The sequence below is a fragment of the Saccoglossus kowalevskii genome, chromosome 11 (assembly GCF_978046115.1).
Source record: "Saccoglossus kowalevskii chromosome 11, keSacKowa6.1, whole genome shotgun sequence".
In the NCBI taxonomy this organism is placed as follows: domain Eukaryota; kingdom Metazoa; phylum Hemichordata; class Enteropneusta; family Harrimaniidae; genus Saccoglossus; species Saccoglossus kowalevskii.
Window position 1 is genome coordinate 35,809,513 of NC_140651.1, and position 18,979 is coordinate 35,828,491.

The 18,979-nt window shown below is 37.6% G+C and overlaps 1 protein-coding gene across 1 annotated transcript in view; it reads right to left on the minus strand.

Annotated features, from left to right (window-relative positions):
* Positions 1-8,998: 8,998 nt before the first annotated feature.
* Positions 8,999-18,979, minus strand: part of LOC100376878 (tubulin alpha-1 chain-like) — a 98,213-nt gene continuing 88,232 nt past the window's right edge. Inside the window, exon 3 of the mRNA XM_085505538.1 lies at positions 8,999-11,421. Coding sequence (XP_085361664.1) covers positions 10,441-11,421 — 981 coding nt within the window. The 3' untranslated portion in view covers positions 8,999-10,440. The remainder of the gene's footprint in view (positions 11,422-18,979) is intronic.

Below are 18,979 nucleotides of genomic sequence, written 5' to 3' on the forward strand. Positions count from 1 at the left end.
CAATCATCGTTCATACTGTTTATTACATTTACATGCAATCATCGTTCATACTGTTTAATACATTTACATGCAATCATCGTTCATACTGTTTATTACATTTACATGCAATCATCGTTCATACTGTTTAATACATTTACATGCAATAATCGTTCATACTGTTTAATACATTTACATGCAATCATCGTTCATACTGTTTAATAAATTTACATGCAATCATCGTTCATACTGTTTAATACATTTACATGCAATAATCGTTCATACTGTTTATTACATTTACATGCAATCATCGTTCATACAGTTTAATAAATTTACATGCAATCATTGTTGATACTGTTTAATACATTTACATGCAATCATCGTTCATACTGTTTATTACATTTACATGCATTCATCGTTCATACTGTTTAATACATTTACATGCAATAATCGTTCATACTGTTTATTACATTTACATGCAATCATCGTTCATACTGTTTAATACATTTACATGCAGTCATCGTTCATACTGTTTAATATATTTACATGCAATCATTGTTCATACTGTTTAATACATTCACATGCAATCATCGTTCATACTGTTTAATACATTTACATGCAATCATCGTTCATACTGTTTAATACATTTACATGCAATAATCGTTCATACTGTTTAATACATTTACATGCAATCATCCTTCATACTGTTTATTACATTTACATGCAATCATCGTTCATACTGTTTAATACATTTACATGCAATCATCGTTCATACTGTTTAATACATTTACATGCAATCATCCTTCATACTGTTTATTACATTTACATGCAATCATCGTTCATACTGTTTATTACATTTACATGCAGTCATCGTTCATACTGTTTATTACATTTACATGCAGTCATCGTTCATACTGTTTAATACATTTACATGCAATAATCGTTCATACTGTTTATTACATTTACATGCAATCATCCTTCATACTGTTTAATACATTTACATGCAGTCATCGTTCATAATGTTTATTACATTTACATGCAATCATCGTTCATACTGTTTAATACATTTACATGCAATCATCGTTCATACTGTTTAATACATTTACATGCAATCATCGTTCATACTGTTTAATACATTTACATGCAGTCATCGTCCATACTGTTTAATACATTTACATGCAATCATCCTTCATACTGTTTAATACATTTACATGCAGTCATCGTTCATACTGTTTAATACATTTACATGCAATAATCGTTCATACTGTTTATTACATTTATATGCAATCATCCTTCATACTGTTTAATACATTTACATGCAATCATCCTTCATACTGTTTATTACATTTACATGCAATCATCGTTCATACTGTTTATTACATTTACATGCAATCATCGTTCATACTGTTTAATACATTTACATGCAATCATCGTTCATACTGTTTAATACATTTACATGCAATCATCGTTCATACTGTTTAATACATTTACATGCAATCATCCTTCATACTGTTTATTACATTTACATGCAATCATCGTTCATACTGTTTAATACATTTACATGCAATCATCGTTCATACTATTTAATACATTTACATGCAATAATCGTTCATACTGTTTATTAAATTTACATGCAATCATCGTTCATACTGTTTTATACATTTACATGCAATCATCGTTCATACTGTTTAATACATTTACATGCAATCATCGTCCATACTGTTTAATACATTTACATGCAATAATCGTTCATACTGTTTAATACATTTACATGCAATCATCCTTCATACTGTTTAATACATTTACATGCAATCATCGTTCATACTGTTTAATACATTTACATGCAGTCATCGTCCATACTGTTTAATACATTTACATGCAATAATCGTTCATACTGTTTATTACATTTACATGCAATCATCCTTCATACTGTTTAATACATTTACATGCAATCATCGTTCATACTGTTTAATACATTTACATGCAGTCATCGTTCATACTGTTTATTACATTTACATGCAATCATCCTTCATACTGTTTAATACATTTACATGCAGTCATCGTTCATACTGTTTAATACATTTACATGCAATAATCGTTCATACTGTTTATTACATTTACATGCAATCATCCTTCATACTGTTTAATACATTTACATGCAATCATCCTTCATACTGTTTATTAAATTTACATGCAATCATCGTTCATACTGTTTATTACATTTACATGCAATCATCGTTCATATTGTTTAATACATTTACATGCAATCATCGTTCATACTGTTTAATACATTTACATGCAATCATCGTTCATACTGTTTAATACATTTACATGCAATCATCCTTCATACTGTTTATTACATTTACATGCAATCATCGTTCATACTGTTTAATAAATTTACATGCAATCATCGTTCATACTGTTTAATACATTTACATGCAATCATCGTTCATACTGTTTAAAACATTTACATGCAATCATCGTTCATACTGTTTAATACATTTACATGCAATCATCCTTCATACTGTTTATTACATTTACATGCAATCATCGTTCATACTGTTTAATAAATTTACATGCAATCATCGTTCATACTGTTTAATACATCTACATGCAATCATCGTTCATACTGTTTAATACATTTACATGCAATCATCGTTCATACTGTTTATTACATTTACATGCAATCATCCTTCATACTGTTTATTACATTTACATGCAATCATCGTTCATACTGTTTAATAAATTTACATGCAATCATCGTTCATACTGTTTAATACATTTACATGCAATCTTCGTTCATACTGTTTAATACATTTACATGCAATCATCGTTCATACTGTTTATTACATTTACATGCAATCATCCTTCATACTGTTTATTACATTTACATGCAATCATCGTTCATACTGTTTAATAAATTTACATGCAATCATCGTTCATACTGTTTAATACATTTACATGCAATCATCGTTCATACTGTTTAATACATTTACATGCAATAATCGTTCATACTGTTTAATACATTTACATGCAATCATCGTTCATACTGTTTATTACATTTACATGCAATCATCCTTCATACTGTTTATTACATTTACATGCAATCATCGTTCATACTGTTTAATAAATTTACATGCAATCATCGTTCATACTGTTTAATACATTTACATGCAATCATCGTTCATACTGTTTAATACATTTACATGCAATCATCGTTCATACTGTTTAATACATTTACATGCAATAATCGTTCATACTGTTTATTACATTTACATGCAATCATCGTTCATACTGTTTATTACATTTACATGCAATCATCGTTCATACTGTTTAATACATTTACATGCAATCATCGTTCATACTGTTTAATACATTTACATGCAATCATCGTTCATACTGTTTAATACATTTACATGCAATCATCCTTCATATTGTTTATTACATTTACATGCAATCATCGTTCATACTGTTTTATACATTTACATGCAATCATCGTTCATACTGTTTAATACATTTACATGCAATCATCGTTCATACTGTTTAATACATTTACATGCAATAATCGTTCATACTGTTTAATACATTTACATGCAATCATCCTTCATACTGTTTAATACATTTACATGCAATCATCGTTCATACTGTTTAATACATTTACATGCAGTCATTGTCCATACTGTTTAATACATTTACATGCAATAATCGTTCATACTGTTTATTACATTTACATGCAATCATCCTTCATACTGTTTAATACATTTACATGCAATCATCGTTCATACTGTTTAATACATTTACATGCAGTCATCGTTCATACTGTTTATTACATTTACATGCAATCATCGTTCATACTGTTTAATACATTTACATGCAATCATCGTTCATACTGTTTAATACATTTACATGCAATCATCGTTCATACTGTTTATTACATTTACATGCAATCCTCCTTCATACTGTTTATTACATTTACATGCAATCATCGTTCATACTGTTTAATAAATTTACATGCAATCATCGTTCATACTGTTTAATACATTTGCATGCAATCATCGTTCATACTGTTTATTACATTTACATGCAATCATCGTTCATACTGTTTAATACATTTACATGCAATCATCGTTCATACTGTGTATTACATTTACATGCAATCATCGTTCATACTGTTTAATACATTTACATGCAATAATCGTTCATACTGTTTAATACATTTACATACAATCATCGTTCATACTGTTTATTACATTTACATGCAATCATCGTTCATACTGTTTATTACATTTATATGCAATCATCGTTCATACTGTTTATTACATTTACATGCAATCATCGTTCATACTCTTTATTACATTTACATGCTAATCGTTCATACTCTTTAATACATTTACATGCAATCATCGTTCATACTGTTTATTACATTTACATGCAATCATCGTTCATACTGTTTAATACATTTACATGCAATCATCGTTCATACTGTTTAATACATTTACATGCAATCATCCTTCATACTGTTTATTACATTTACATGCAATCATCGTTCATACTGTTTATTACATTTACATGCAATCATCGTTCATACTGTTTAATACATTTACATGCAATCATCCTTCATACTGTTTAATACATTTACATGCAATCATCCTTCATACTGTTTATTACATTTACATGCAATCATCGTTCATACTGTTTATTACATTTACATGCAATCATCGTTCATACTGTTTAATACATTTACATGCAATCATCGTTCATACTGTTTAATACATTTACATGCAATCATCGTTCATACTGTTTATTACATTTACATGCAATCATCCTTCATACTGTTTATTACATTTACATGCAATCATCGTTCATACTGTTTAATAAATTTACATGCAATCATCGTTCATACTGTTTAATACATTTGCATGCAATCATCGTTCATACTGTTTATTACATTTACATGCAATCATCGTTCATACTGTTTCATACATTTACATGCAATCATCGTTCATACTGTTTATTACATTTACATGCAATCATCGTTCATACTGTTTAATACATTTACATGCAATAATCGTTCATACTGTTTAATACATTTACATACAATCATCGTTCATACTGTTTATTACATTTACATGCAATCATCGTTCATACTGTTTATTACATTTACATGCAATCATCGTTCATACTCTTTATTACATTTACATGCAATCATCGTTCATACTCTTTATTACATTTACATGCTAATCGTTCATACTGTTTAATACATTTACATGCAATCATCGTTCATACTGTTTATTACATTTACATGCAATCATCGTTCATACTGTTTAATACATTTACATGCAATCATCGTTCATACTGTTTAATACATTTACATGCAATCATCCTTCATACTGTTTATTACATTTACATGCAATCATCGTTCATACTGTTTATTACATTTACATGCAATCATCGTTCATACTGTTTAATACATTTACATGCAATCATCGTTCATACTGTTTAATACATTTACATGCAATCATCGTTCATACTGTTTATTACATTTACATGCAATCATCGTTCATACTGTTTATTACATTTACATGCAAATATCATTCATACTATTTAATACATTTACATGCAATCATCGTTCATACTGTTTATTACATTTACATGCAATAATCGTCCATACTGTTTATTACATTTACATTCAATCATCGTTCATACTGTTTAATACATCTACATGCAATCATCGTTCATACTGTTTATTACATTTACATGCAATCATCGTCCATACTGTTTATTACATTTACATGCAATCATCGTTCATACTGTTTAATACATTTACATGCAATCATCGTTCATACTGTTTAATACATTTACATGCAATCATCGTTCATACTGTTTAATACATTTACATGCAATCATCGTTCATACTGTTTATTACATTTACATGCAATCATCGTTCATACTGTTTAATACATTTTGTCAGGAATCCAAAGTTTAATTCATTTCCAAGTATTACGCCCTCCCTGTTAGGCTTATAAGCTTTTAAATGCATACATGATTTACATAGAAAGGGGAATACTTTGTTACTTGTTATAGGTGGAGAAATAAAGAAATACTTAATACATATATTGCATGCACGAATTGTTACATTCTTCGCAAGGGGAGCAGCCTGATTGGACGACAAAGAATTTACCTGGGGTGAGATTTGTCTCCAAATACTATGGTACCGAAGACTTGATTCCCGAGAATCAGAATGAATTTGAGGTCAATAAACTTTGGTGAATTTGGTTAGCCGGGTCAACAAACTCGGTTTTGCATTTCTGTCAGTTTGCATGACATTCCTGTCGCACCTGATGTGGTAGTTTCTCGCAATTCTTCTGGTTTCGACCAATTAGAAATGAGCAGTGTAAACAAAGGGGTGTCATCTTGATTTACATATGGGGCACAATAAATTGAACAAGAAAGCGTGCCTTGGTTGGCGTGTTGGACGATCCACCAGAAGTACGGTATAACACAGATAACGTCACCATTGAACTCCGGATTGAGAATTCACTCTCTGGTCGTCCTGGTGTCAGCTATAGTACTGTACAGCGTCCTCGTGATGTGAGCCACCCCTGGAAACCAAGGCATCTGAAGTTTGTCGCCACGTTTGTTGCTGCAGTTCGACATCGTTACGTCCGGTATAGTACATCTGCCTTACACGCACAAACAGCCAGGTTTCAGTTTCCCCTTGCCTTACCTGCATATTTCGACCGCGGTTACGTTATCGGAACCGTCTAAAATATTTAGGCAATGCAGTAATATTTAATTAGCAGATTTTGTGAAGCTATTTGTGTATTTACTGTCAAACTTTTGCTCTTTGTATTAAAGTGTGCGTACGCACATTGCAGTTAATTCAAATTTGGTGTCATTTAGTGCTGTGCGTGTATGATGAATGTGTTCGTTCCCTTATTTATAAATTCTCTATGGTTCTTAGATGTCCAATTGTTATTGGCCTGAGATCATTGTCGTCTTGTAACGATAACCATCTTAATGATTTCCAATGCCTTTATGGCCCGTGAAAAGAACCCACAACAAGTGTGATCTATATAGTTTAAGTTATACGAATCACCGTTTGGCATTCCCATTCGCTTCGTATGAATTCTTTCAGATTTAATACAAACATATATATAGACCTCTTGACACATTTACATGCAATCATCGTTCATACTGTTTAATACATTTACATGCAGTCATCGTTCATACTGTTTATTACATTTACATGCAATCATCGTTCATACTGTTTATTACATTTACATGCAATCATCTTTCATACTGTTTATTACATTTACATGCAATCATCTTTCATACTGTTTAATACATTTACATGCAATCATCGTTCATACTGTTTAATAAATTTACATGCAGTCATCGTTCATACTGTTTAATACATTTACATGCAATCATCGTTCATACTGTTTAATACATTTACATGCAATCATCGTTCATACTGTTTAATCATAATATGTATATTCTTCGTTCTTCTGTTAAAAGAAAACCCCACTCTAATCTTTAAAACGAAGAACATAGACCACACGTTAGGTCATTGGCCGCGCACTATTTCTAGACCAGTGTCAAGAACTGTAGCTAATGACGTCACACGCGTTGAACATGTTTCATGTGTAAAATATCTATAGAAAATTGGGCTTGCCCTACAAAAATAAATATGCCGCGATCGAACGTCGTTGCTAAAATATAGCAGCTGTTTCGTGGAAAAAAATATATCAGTGAATACTATCTGTATACATAAGCACGACAGTGGCGCTGTCATAAACGGCAACAGTCAGTGAATCTGAGCATATCCCGGGCATACTCTCTCTCTCATACTCGCACATGCAATTGCATCAAGAAGGTAATTATGCTAAATAGATGTTCGTATATGTGCCAATCAGTTTTTTTTTAAAAACGCTTCCAAATAATAATAAATCGAGTTTAGCATTAAACAACGTTATCGAATTTTATCAAAAAATATACGTCCATGCAAATAGCATACTGCAATTTAGACAATCTGACGTTAAGATGCCGCACAAATATTGGACACCGTATACCTTGTTCGTCAATGTTAGACGTATTTTTGTGTGAAAATATTTTGGTATTGTATGTTTTTTATTTCAGAATTGTGATTATTAGTGTCACTTAGACTTTCTCGCCGAATTAAAAAAATCTGAATACTTTTTCAACTGTAGCAAACCCGAATTCAAGGATATCGTCCCAAAACGTGTTATAGCGGTATAGTTCGGAACGTCCTGAACGTTTTCGCACACGAATCTCGGCACATACATAGTCAGATCTGGGCTCTAACGAAAACGAGATTGTGATATTTTGGAAACGATGGTTCGGCTCCTGCCGAAGTGTACTTGACCAGCTTTACTTGACTCGGCAATCATCGGCCCGCTATTTTCAGAAAATAATCATCGTAACGCACCAATGATGACATTTCGCGATGGTTCAGTTTAATGGGAATTCGGTATTTTGGTTGTGGATTTGATGAGAGCATTAATTAAAAACGTAACACTACTTCTATATTCAGTCATACTTCTACTAAATTCTGTACCAAGAGTGCTGCAACTATTAGTCTACCATTCATTCACACTGCATAAGGTTTCGATTTGGGACAGTTTTCGTCGGAGCGGGGCGGGGCCTTATTCGCCTTCCAATCGTATGCAGCATTAGAGGCTGTCAAGGCTCAAGACATGCACACATCCTCACACATGCATTTCCTTTACGCGGAATAGTCATCTTGACATCGCCTGAACACATCGGCATATATTCGTGCAAAGGTAATTGAAGAGGTAATTGGACTTAAAACACTGACTTGTATATTCCTTCACATTTTGGCGGATCTTTCTTGTTTGGCTTCTTTTTACCGGGTACAGTTGTCATGCCTTTATCCGTTGCCATGTTGCAAGCATTATATTCCTGTTTTACCTGTCAACACTTCTGTGTGTCTCTTTATTTGCTCTCATTGTATGGATGGTATAGAATAATTCGGTAATTTTGAGAAAAGATCAAATTGTTTAATTATTCAGCGAATTTAGTTTACACATCATTCAAAATTAATTTGGTACACTACACACAATGTACGAATGGAATTTGGAAATGTTGCAGTTATATTTGCTAGCCTGCAGTACTTCCAATGCAATGACCTAATTTGGCAACTGGTGTGCATAATGAATGTAATCGAATGAACATAAAATATTTCATCCACATATCTTTATCCATAGGCAAATGAGTAAATGTATTACTTCTCTGCAATTTAGATATTCACATATCTGCAATAGATCACAGGAAACTAGATGTACGCATAATTATTCTCTGCAATTTAGATATTCAGATATTATCTGCAGTAGATCACAGGAAACTAGATGTAAGCATAATCATTCTCTGCAATTTAGATATTCAGATATTATCTGCAGTAGATCACAGGAAACTAGATGTACGCATAATCATTCTCTGCAATTTAGATATTCAGATATTATCTGCAGTAGATCACAGGAAACTAGATGTACGCATAATCATTCTCTGCAATTTAGATATTCAGATATTATCTGCAGTAGATCACAGGAAACTAGATGTACGCATAATTAACTAGCTCACGTGATCAGCCATGTTTGAAGTACATGATGTGTCCATAATATGTGCATAATTATTATCTTTATCTATATTGACAATATGCAGTAAATATGTATCTGCTATACATCTCTAGACAAAATACAGGTATCAGTAAATGTGTAAAATCCAGGTTCCAACAATGATCTACAAAACAAAGCCATACACCCCTTCTAAAAACTCCTATGCCCAAAAGCAAACTACTCTCTTTCCTGAGCCAAGTCTCGTGAACATTACGATGTTCATGCAGGAAGATTGTAGATTACTGCTTACAAAGACAGATACTAATTAGTCTAAAGTACATGAATACGTAACCCACAGTAATTCACGTTACACTACATATACACATTATTAAGAGGATCGGCAAGGGGTATTTTCGTAAGCTGTGATCAATTGTTTTATTTATGTAATTTAAATAAATAAAACAACGTAAATTCGTAAACATGGACATGGTGTAAAATGTAATATTTTATTCGGCCGTAATTTGTACAGATATTATTTTTTGTAAGCGTATATAGCATTTTCTAAATTAAATGTAATTGGTACGCAATTTCCAATTTAGATTCTTAAACACAAAATTATCAAAAATATTGTAAAAATGTAATTAGAAATTTGCTTTATCTGTAAAGTGTAAAAACCTATTTTTGACTGTAAACGAAACTTTCATTTTATTTGCTTGTAAACACGTAAAATGCCGCTTTTATTTCCTGTAACTTGTACCAGCTATCCGCCTTACCGTCCCTCTATTAACAGTAATTCACGTTATACCTTACTGCACTATATTGAACTAATGTAATTTCTTATTCTAATAAATTTATCCGAATAATATTAATATTCTAAATCATTTTCTTCTTGTTCATCGTCGACAGAGTCAACTCCAACCTCGTCATAATCTTTCTCCAATGCCGCTAGATCTTCACGGGCCTCTGAGAATTCCCCTTCTTCCATTCCCTCACCGACATACCAGTGGACAAAAGCACGCTTAGCATACATTAAATCGAATTTATGATCTAGTCGAGCCCAGGCCTCGGCAATAGCTGTTGTATTACTCATCATACAAACAGCCCGCGGTACTTTAGCCATATCTCCACCTGGGACAGTGGCCGGTGGCTGGTAGTTGATGCCAACTTTGAAACCAGTTGGACACCAATCAACGAACTGTATAGTACGTTTTGTCTTAATCGTAGAGATGGCAGCATTGACGTCTTTTGGTACAACATCACCACGGTATAACATACAGCATGCCATGTACTTGCCGTGACGAGGATCGCATTTCACCATCTGATTGGCTGGTTCAAAGCAGGCATTGGTGATCTCAGCCACGGACAACTGCTCATGATAAGCCCTTTCTGCTGATATTACAGGCGCGTATGTCATCATGGGAAAATGAATTCTGGGATATGGAACCAGATTTGTCTGAAACTCAATCAAATCTATGTTGAGGGCGCCATCGAACCTTAATGATGCAGTGGTAGATGATACTACTTGGGCAACAAGGCGATTTAGGTTGATATAGGTTGGTCGTTCAATGTCCAAGCTCCTACGGCATATATTGAATATCGCTTCATTGTCAACAAGAAAAGCACAATCACTGTGTTCTAGTGTTGCATGTGTTGTCAGCACCGCATTGTATGGCTCCACTACAGCTGTAGCAACTTCCGGCGCCGGATAGATGGCGAATTCTAATTTTGATTTTTTTCCGTAATCAACTGACAGCCGTTCCATCAATAATGAAGCAAATCCAGACCCCGTACCGCCACCAAAACTATGAAAGATCAGGAAACCTTGTAAACCCATACACTGGTCAGCCTGGGAATGAATCATAAACAAATAAATCATGACTAATAATCATGAATACTTATTTCATTGTTAGCAGAAATAACACATATTATGTTTGACATGATATGTAACTGATATATGGCAAGTGCAATGTGAAGGCATGTGTTGTGATAAACTTTGTGTGTGAAAGAGGTGGCTCACTTATAGTTGCCACAATGATCTTGCCATACAACAACAATTACAATTGTTATCTTCTTACGAACCGTATAGAGGCCCATCCATGGTAAGTACGCGTACATACCAATTATCAAAGCAATTTAACTGCTAATTCAAAAATCAATGACAAAAATATTTGCTAAAAATGGAAAACTGAAGATATTTTTACGAAATGAACAAATCTGACAATCCATCTAAATTATCTAAAAATATCAAGAATTAAAAGTCAGAGCTGACAGATTTCAAGAAAAAGATGACTGTAATTGTTGACGGACGATGATGACAGCGGTGGTCAAAAGCTAGCGATGATGATATATTGATTGATGTACATATTAAAGGGACTACCGCTTTGTTGAACAATAGTGGGTGAAATTCTAACTCGCAGTATTTCTGTACAGACAACTTTTGATATATGCAATGCACATATTAGTTATACTTGTAGGAAGATGCACAATTTACCCACATGCTATAAAACACAGTGACGCCCTGGGGACACCAGTGTTTGAGCCTTAGTGACACTATCAGATGGATGAGTACAATAATAATTGTAAGAATGATACAGAACTGGCAGTATGCCCTTGATATACATCGATAAATGTTTGGCCGTGTAAGAAAATTAGTGGGAAAGCATCTAATTGGATGAATATAAAAATTGAAACAAAAGAACACACAGCGATGGTTTCTACAACGTTCGCAACCATGTCGTCGTCTCCCTTTAGAATCCGTATTTTGCAACAATGTATAAGTCAGAATACAGTATTATTGAACTTGTATGAAACGAAATGAATAAAGCGATTAACAAATATTGCATCTTTCAATTACAATGTTTCACAGATAAATGATTTAGAAATTACTCCGACAACATTTTTTGCGGCAAAGCGAACTCATCAGTTTAACATTCTTTGTTTTCTTCATATACTTTTCGTTATTTACAAACATTAATTATTTATTTATTATTGTGCCATCTGCCCACTGTCCTTCTGATTATCTAATCCAACACATTACATAGCTCACTCTTTTATTATACGTTCGTTCATGCATGTTTAACCAACGAGAAAGTTTAGCAAACTTCTTCTCAGCTGTAATGAGGAACACAATGTCATCGGGGCATGCTCCAAGGAACAATGAACCTTAAATGTTTATATATATTCAGATTTTCTGAAGAAGAGGCTCAATCAAAATTATACAAAGGGTAGTACACAATGGTCATCCTTGTATAGCTTTACACGTAAATGAGGCAAAATTATAGAATAATAATAACTTGACATCCCTTTCAAATTAGACTAACGAGTGCACATAGCACGGCCCTGTCAAGTTAGACTAACTAGTGCACACAACACATCCCTGTCAAGTTAGACTAACTAGTGCACATAGCACGCCCCTGTCAAGTTAGATTAACTAGTGCACATAGCACACCCCTGTCAAGTTAGACTAACTAGTGCACACAGCACGTCCCTGTCAAGTTAGACTAACTAGTGCACACAGCACGTCCCTGTCAAGTTAGACTAACTAGTGCACATAGCACGACCCTGTCAAGTTAGACTAACTAGTGCACATAGCACGCCCCTGCCAAGTGAGACTAACTAGTGCACATAGCACGCCCCTGCCAAGTGAGACTAACTAGTGCACATAGCACGCCCCTGTCAAGTTAGACTAACTAGTGCACATAGCACGCCCCTGTCAAGTTAGACTAACTAGTGCACACAACACATCCCTGTCAAGTTAGACTAACTAGTGCACATAGCACGCCCCTGTCAAGTTAGACTAACTAGTGCACACAGCACGTCCCTGTCAAGTTAGACTAACTAGTGCACATAGCACGTCCCTGTCAAGTTAGACTAACTAGTGCACACAACACATCCCTGTCAAGTTAGACTAACTAGTGCACATAGCACGACCCTGTCAAGTTAGACTAACTAGTGCACATAGCACGCCCCTGCCAAGTGAGACTAACTAGTGCACATAGCACGCCCCTGTCAAGTTAGACTAACTAGTGCACATAGCACGCCCCTGTCAAGTTAGACTAACTAGTGCACACAGCACGCCCCTGTCAAGTTAGACTAACTAGTGCACATAGCACGCCCCTGTCAAGTTAGATTAACTAGTGCACATAGCACACCCCTGTCAAGTTAGACTAACTAGTGCACACAGCACGTCCCTGTCAAGTTAGACTAACTAGTGCACATAGCACGTCCCTGTCAAGTTAGACTAACTAGTGCACACAACACATCCCTGTCAAGTTAGACTAACTAGTGCACATAGCACGACCCTGTCAAGTTAGACTAACTAGTGCACATAGCACGCCCCTGCCAAGTGAGACTAACTAGTGCACATAGCACGCCCCTGTCAAGGTAGACTAACTAGTGCACATAGCACGCCCCTGTCAAGTTAGACTAACTAGTGCACACAACACATCCCTGTCAAGATAGACTAACTAGTGCACATAGCACGCCCCTGTCAAGTTAGACTAACTAGTGCACACAGCACGTCCCTGTCAAGTTAGACTAACTAGTGCACATAGCACGTCCCTGTCAAGTTAGACTAACTAGTGCACACAACACATCCCTGTCAAGTTAGACTAACTAGTGCACATAGCACGACCCTGTCAAGTGAGACTAACTAGTGCACATAGCACGCCCCTGCCAAGTGAGACTAACTAGTGCACATAGCACGCCCCTGTCAAGTTAGACTAACTAGTGCACATAGCACGCCCCTGTCAAGTTAGACTAACTAGTGCACACAACACATCCCTGTCAAGGTAGACTAACTAGTGCACACAGCACGTCCCTGTCAAGTTAGACTAACTAGTGCACACAGCACGCCCATGTTAAGTTAGACTAACTAGTGCACACAACACATCCCTGTCAAGTTAGACTAACTAGTGCACACAACACATCCCTGTCAAGTTAGACTAACTAGTGCACATAGCACGACCCTGTCAAGTTAGACTAACTAGTGCACATAGCACGCCCCTGCCAAGTGAGACTAACTAGTGCACATAGCACGCCCCTGTCAAGTTAGACTAACTAGTGCACATAGCACGCCCCTGTCAAGTTAGACTAACTAGTGCACACAACACATCCCTGTCAAGTTAGACTAACTAGTGCACACAGCACGTCCCTGTCAAGTTAGACTAACTAGTGCACACAGCACGCCCATGTTAAGTTAGACTAACTAGTGCACACAACACATCCCTGTCAAGTTAGACTAACTAGTGCACATAGCACGCCCCTGTCAAGTTAGACTAACTAGTGCACACAGCACGTCCCTGTCAAGTTAGACTAACTAGTGCACATAGCACGTCCCTGTCAAGTTAGACTAACTAGTGCACACAACACATCCCTGTCAAGTTAGACTAACTAGTGCACATAGCACGACCCTGTCAAGTGAGACTAACTAGTGCACATAGCACGCCCCTGCCAAGTGAGACTAACTAGTGCACATAGCACGCCCCTGTCAAGTTAGACTAACTAGTGCACATAGCACGCCCCTGTCAAGTTAGACTAACTAGTGCACACAACACATCCCTGTCAAGTTAGACTAACTAGTGCACACAGCACGCCCCTGTCAAGTTAGACTAACTAGTGCACATAGCACGCCCCTGCCAAGTGAGACTAACTAGTGCACATAGCACGCCCCTGTCAAGTTAGACTAACTAGTGCACATAGCACGCCCCTGTCAAGTTAGACTAACTAGTGCACACAGCACGCCCCTGTCAAGTTAGACTAACTAGTGCACATAGCACGCCCCTGTCAAGTTAGATTAACTAGTGCACATAGCACACCCCTGTCAAGTTAGACTAACTAGTGCACACAGCACGTCCCTGTCAAGTTAGACTAACTAGTGCACATAGCACGTCCCTGTCAAGTTAGACTAACTAGTGCACATAGCACGTCCCTGTCAAGTTAGACTAACTAGTGCACACAACACATCCCTGTCAAGTTAGACTAACTAGTGCACATAGCACGACCCTGTCAAGTTAGACTAACTAGTGCACATAGCACGTCCCTGCCAAGTGAGACTAACTAGTGCACATAGCACGCCCCTGTCAAGTTAGACTAACTAGTACACACAGCACGCCCATGTTAAGTTAGACTAACTAGTGCACACAACACATCCCTGTCAAGTTAGACTAACTAGTGCACATAGCACGCCCCTGTCAAGTTAGACTAACTAGTGCACACAGCACGTCCCTGTCAAGTTAGACTAACTAGTGCACACAACACATCCCTGTCAAGTTAGACTAACTAGTGCACATAGCACGACCCTGTCAAGTTAGACTAACTAGTGCACATAGCACGCCCCTGCCAAGTGAGACTAACTAGTGCACATAGCACGCCCCTGTCAAGTTAGACTAACTAGTGCACATAGCACGCCCCTGTCAAGTTAGACTAACTAGTGCACACAACACATCCCTGTCAAGTTAGACTAACTAGTGCACACAGCACGTCCCTGTCAAGTTAGACTAACTAGTGCACACAGCACGCCCATGTTAAGTTAGACTAACTAGTGCACACAACACATCCCTGTCAAGTTAGACTAACTAGTGCACATAGCACGCCCCTGTCAAGTTAGACTAACTAGTGCACACAGCACGTCCCTGTCAAGTTAGACTAACTAGTGCACATAGCACGTCCCTGTCAAGTTAGACTAACTAGTGCACACAACACATCCCTGTCAAGTTAGACTAACTAGTGCACATAGCACGACCCTGTCAAGTGAGACTAACTAGTGCACATAGCACGCCCCTGCCAAGTGAGACTAACTAGTGCACATAGCACGCCCCTGTCAAGTTAGACTAACTAGTGCACATAGCACGCCCCTGTCAAGTTAGACTAACTAGTGCACACAACACATCCCTGTCAAGTTAGACTAACTAGTGCACACAGCACGCCCCTGTCAAGTTAGACTAACTAGTGCACATAGCACGCCCCTGCCAAGTGAGACTAACTAGTGCACATAGCACGCCCCTGTCAAGTTAGACTAACTAGTGCACACAGCACGCCCCTGTCAAGTTAGACTAACTAGTGCACATAGCACGCCCCTGTCAAGTTAGACTAACTAGTGCACATAGCACGCCCCTGTCAAGTTAGATTAACTAGTGCACATAGCACACCCCTGTCAAGTTAGACTAACTAGTGCACACAGCACGTCCCTGTCAAGTTAGACTAACTAGTGCACATAGCACGTCCCTGTCAAGTTAGACTAACTAGTGCACATAGCACGTCCCTGTCAAGTTAGACTAACTAGTGCACACAACACATCCCTGTCAAGTTAGACTAACTAGTGCACATAGCACGACCCTGTCAAGTTAGACTAACTAGTGCACATAGCACGCCCCTGCCAAGTGAGACTAACTAGTGCACATAGCACGCCCCTGTCAAGTTAGACTAACTAGTACACACAGCACGCCCATGTTAAGTTAGACTAACTAGTGCACACAACACATCCCTGTCAAGTTAGACTAACTAGTGCACATAGCACGCCCCTGTCAAGTTAGACTAACTAGTGCACACAGCACGTCCCTGTCAAGTTAGACTAACTAGTGCACATAGCACGTCCCTGTCAAGTTAGACTAACTAGTGCACACAACACATCCCTGTCAAGTTAGACTAACTAGTGCACATAGCACGACCCTGTCAAGTTAGACTAACTAGTGCACATAGCACGCCCCTGCCAAGTGAGACTAACTAGTGCACATAGCACGCCCCTGTCAAGTTAGACTAACTAGTGCACATAGCACGCCCCTGTCAAGTTAGACTAACTAGTGCACACAACACATCCCTGTCAAGTTAGACTAACTAGTGCACATAGCACGCCCCTGTCAAGTTAGACTAACTAGTGCACACAGCACGTCCCTGTCAAGTTAGACTAACTAGTGCACATAGCACGTCCCTGTCAAGTTAGACTAACTAGTGCACACAACACATCCCTGTCAAGTTAGACTAACTAGTGCACATAGCACGACCCTGTCAAGTGAGACTAACTAGTGCACATAGCACGCCCCTGCCAAGTGAGACTAACTAGTGCACATAGCACGCCCCTGTCAAGTTAGACTAACTAGTGCACATAGCACGCCCCTGTCAAGTTAGACTAACTAGTGCACACAACACATCCCTGTCAAGGTAGACTAACTAGTGCACACAGCACGTCCCTGTCAAGTTAGACTAACTAGTGCACACAGCACGCCCATGTTAAGTTAGACTAACTAGTGCACATAGCACGCCCCTGTCAAGTTAGACTAACTAGTGCACACAACACATCCCTGTCAAGTTAGACTAACTAGTGCACATAGCACGCCCCTGTCAAGTTAGACTAACTAGTGCACACAGCACGTCCCTGTCAAGTTAGACTAACTAGTGCACACAACACATCCCTGTCAAGTTAGACTAACTAGTGCACATAGCACGACCCTGTCAAGTTAGACTAACTAGTGCACATAGCACGCCCCTGCCAAGTGAGACTAACTAGTGCACATAGCACGCCCCTGTCAAGTTAGACTAACTAGTGCACATAGCACGCCCCTGTCAAGTTAGACTAACTAGTGCACACAACACATCCCTGTCAAGTTAGACTAACTAGTGCACACAGCACGTCCCTGTCAAGTTAGACTAACTAGTGCACACAGCACGCCCATGTTAAGTTAGACTAACTAGTGCACACAACACATCCCTGTCAAGTTAGACTAACTAGTGCACATAGCACGCCCCTGTCAAGTTAGACTAACTAGTGCACACAGCACGTCCCTGTCAAGTTAGACTAACTAGTGCACATAGCACGTCCCTGTCAAGTTAGACTAACTAGTGCACACAACACATCCCTGTCAAGTTAGACTAACTAGTGCACATAGCACGACCCTGTCAAGTGAGACTAACTAGTGCACATAGCACGCCCCTGCCAAGTGAGACTAACTAGTGCACATAGCACGCCCCTGTCAAGTTAGACTAACTAGTGCACATAGCACGCCCCTGTCAAGTTAGACTAACTAGTGCACACAACACATCCCTGTCAAGTTAGACTAACTAGTGCACACAGCACGCCCCTGTCAAGTTAGACTAACTAGTGCACATAGCACGCCCCTGCCAAGTGAGACTAACTAGTGCACATAGCACGCCCCTGTCAAGTTAGACTAACTAGTGCACATAGCACGCCCCTGTCAAGTTAGACTAACTAGTGCACACAGCACGCCCCTGTCAAGTTAGACTAACTAGTGCACATAGCACGCCCCTGTCAAGTTAGACTAACTAGTGCACATAGCACGTCCCTGTCAAGTTAGACTAACTAGTGCACACAACACATCCCTGTCAAGTTAGACTAACTAGTGCACATAGCACGACCCTGTCAAGTTAGACTAACTAGTGCACATAGCACG